Here is a 1,286-nt window from a genome sequence, read left to right as displayed (position 1 = left end):
TTGAGACCCACCGTTGCAGCGTCCGATTGAAACGAGGCCTCCGTGACCCCGCTGAGCGCCGTCGTCATAACGGTCTTGTTCCGCGGCGCTGCTCCGCGGGCCTTGGCGTGTAGCTCCAGCTGCATCCCCGTCCTGCGCTGCACTCTTTCCGGCCGCCTGCCCCCGCGCGCTGACCCGGGCCGCTGCGCACGGGAGACGCGGCCCCCCGGAACTGCCTCCGCCGCCGGTGACTGACCTGCATCGTCAGCGGGCATAACGGGGGCACGGAGTCGGCGACCGGGCATCGGAGAGGCGACGGGCGTGGGTGAGGGGGCGCTGGGCGTGACCGCAAAAGGTGGAGCCAGGTGGTGGGCGTGGGGGAAGGACATAATAGTAGCCTGAAGACAGCCCAAGGTCACGTCAGTGCGGCGGCCGCTCTCCTGCGTGATGAGGCTGCTGCTCCTGAGGACATGCGAAGGATTGTTAGGATTTTACTAATGATATGTTTATCTTTGGAGTTTCGTTGGATTATAGCACAAGGATGTATGTTTGTGTCCTTTATCACATCCCATATTTTATTCATTAGAACGTGTGGATATACTGTATATATGTTTGTTTTTCCATACCCCAACATCACGCTTAAAACCCACACATAATGATTACAGCTCACTGAACCCACACATTCCCTCAGTGAAAATTCTATATACACCTCGGTCACCCCGTTTCACTTGCCCCGAGAATAGTTCGCTCGAGGTCGCAGGCAAGCAGTTATAAAGCACTCAAGCAGAGCCTGGGGCCGCAGCGGTATGCCGGCCGAGAATTCTCCGTCGGCCCCTTCCGGATATTACATGAGGGCCTCTCGACTCAGCGTTACTGCGGCCTTAACATATTCGCGTAGACTCTACAGTGGCCAGTGCACATGGAGGACTTTAGTGATGTTCTATTTATATTTCATTTTTATTGTTACTGAGTGTTATAGAAGCTATTAGGTAAGATGCCATGAGTGGTAAGTGTTGTTTTTTTGACTGAGAAAATAATAAATTTCTGTGCAACTATGAGCGTTCGTGTGTGAAATAGAATTACTGACACGTTATCAAACGTTATGTGACAAGCCATTCACGATTTTCTGTTCTCAGAGCACTAAATATGACAGATAATTAGGTTCTCGAGAGATACTCAGGACGGTGGGCTGAGTAGAATTTTGAAATATAAGGATTCCTTTTCTCTAGATCAGAGCATTACATACTTCATAGCCCCTGAAAGCGACTACATTAACACATCCCCAAGAGCGCGCGCCGCAGCACCCA

General features: G+C 51.7%; 1 protein-coding gene across 1 annotated transcript in view; it reads right to left on the bottom strand.

The window, feature by feature from the left end:
- LOC119585290 overlaps window positions 1–828 on the bottom strand; it is a 70,461-nt gene extending 69,633 nt beyond the window's left edge. Inside the window, exon 1 of the mRNA XM_037933963.1 lies at window positions 12–828. Coding sequence (XP_037789891.1) covers window positions 12–368 — 357 coding nt within the window. The 5' untranslated portion in view covers window positions 369–828. The remainder of the gene's footprint in view (window positions 1–11) is intronic.
- Between the last annotated feature and the right edge of the window lie 458 nt (window positions 829–1,286).

Source organism: Penaeus monodon, chromosome 19, assembly GCF_015228065.2.
Source record: "Penaeus monodon isolate SGIC_2016 chromosome 19, NSTDA_Pmon_1, whole genome shotgun sequence".
Classification (NCBI taxonomy): Eukaryota; Metazoa; Arthropoda; class Malacostraca; order Decapoda; family Penaeidae; genus Penaeus; species Penaeus monodon.
Note: the sequence above shows the minus strand (reverse complement) of the source record. Positions and strands in the feature narration are given on the sequence as shown.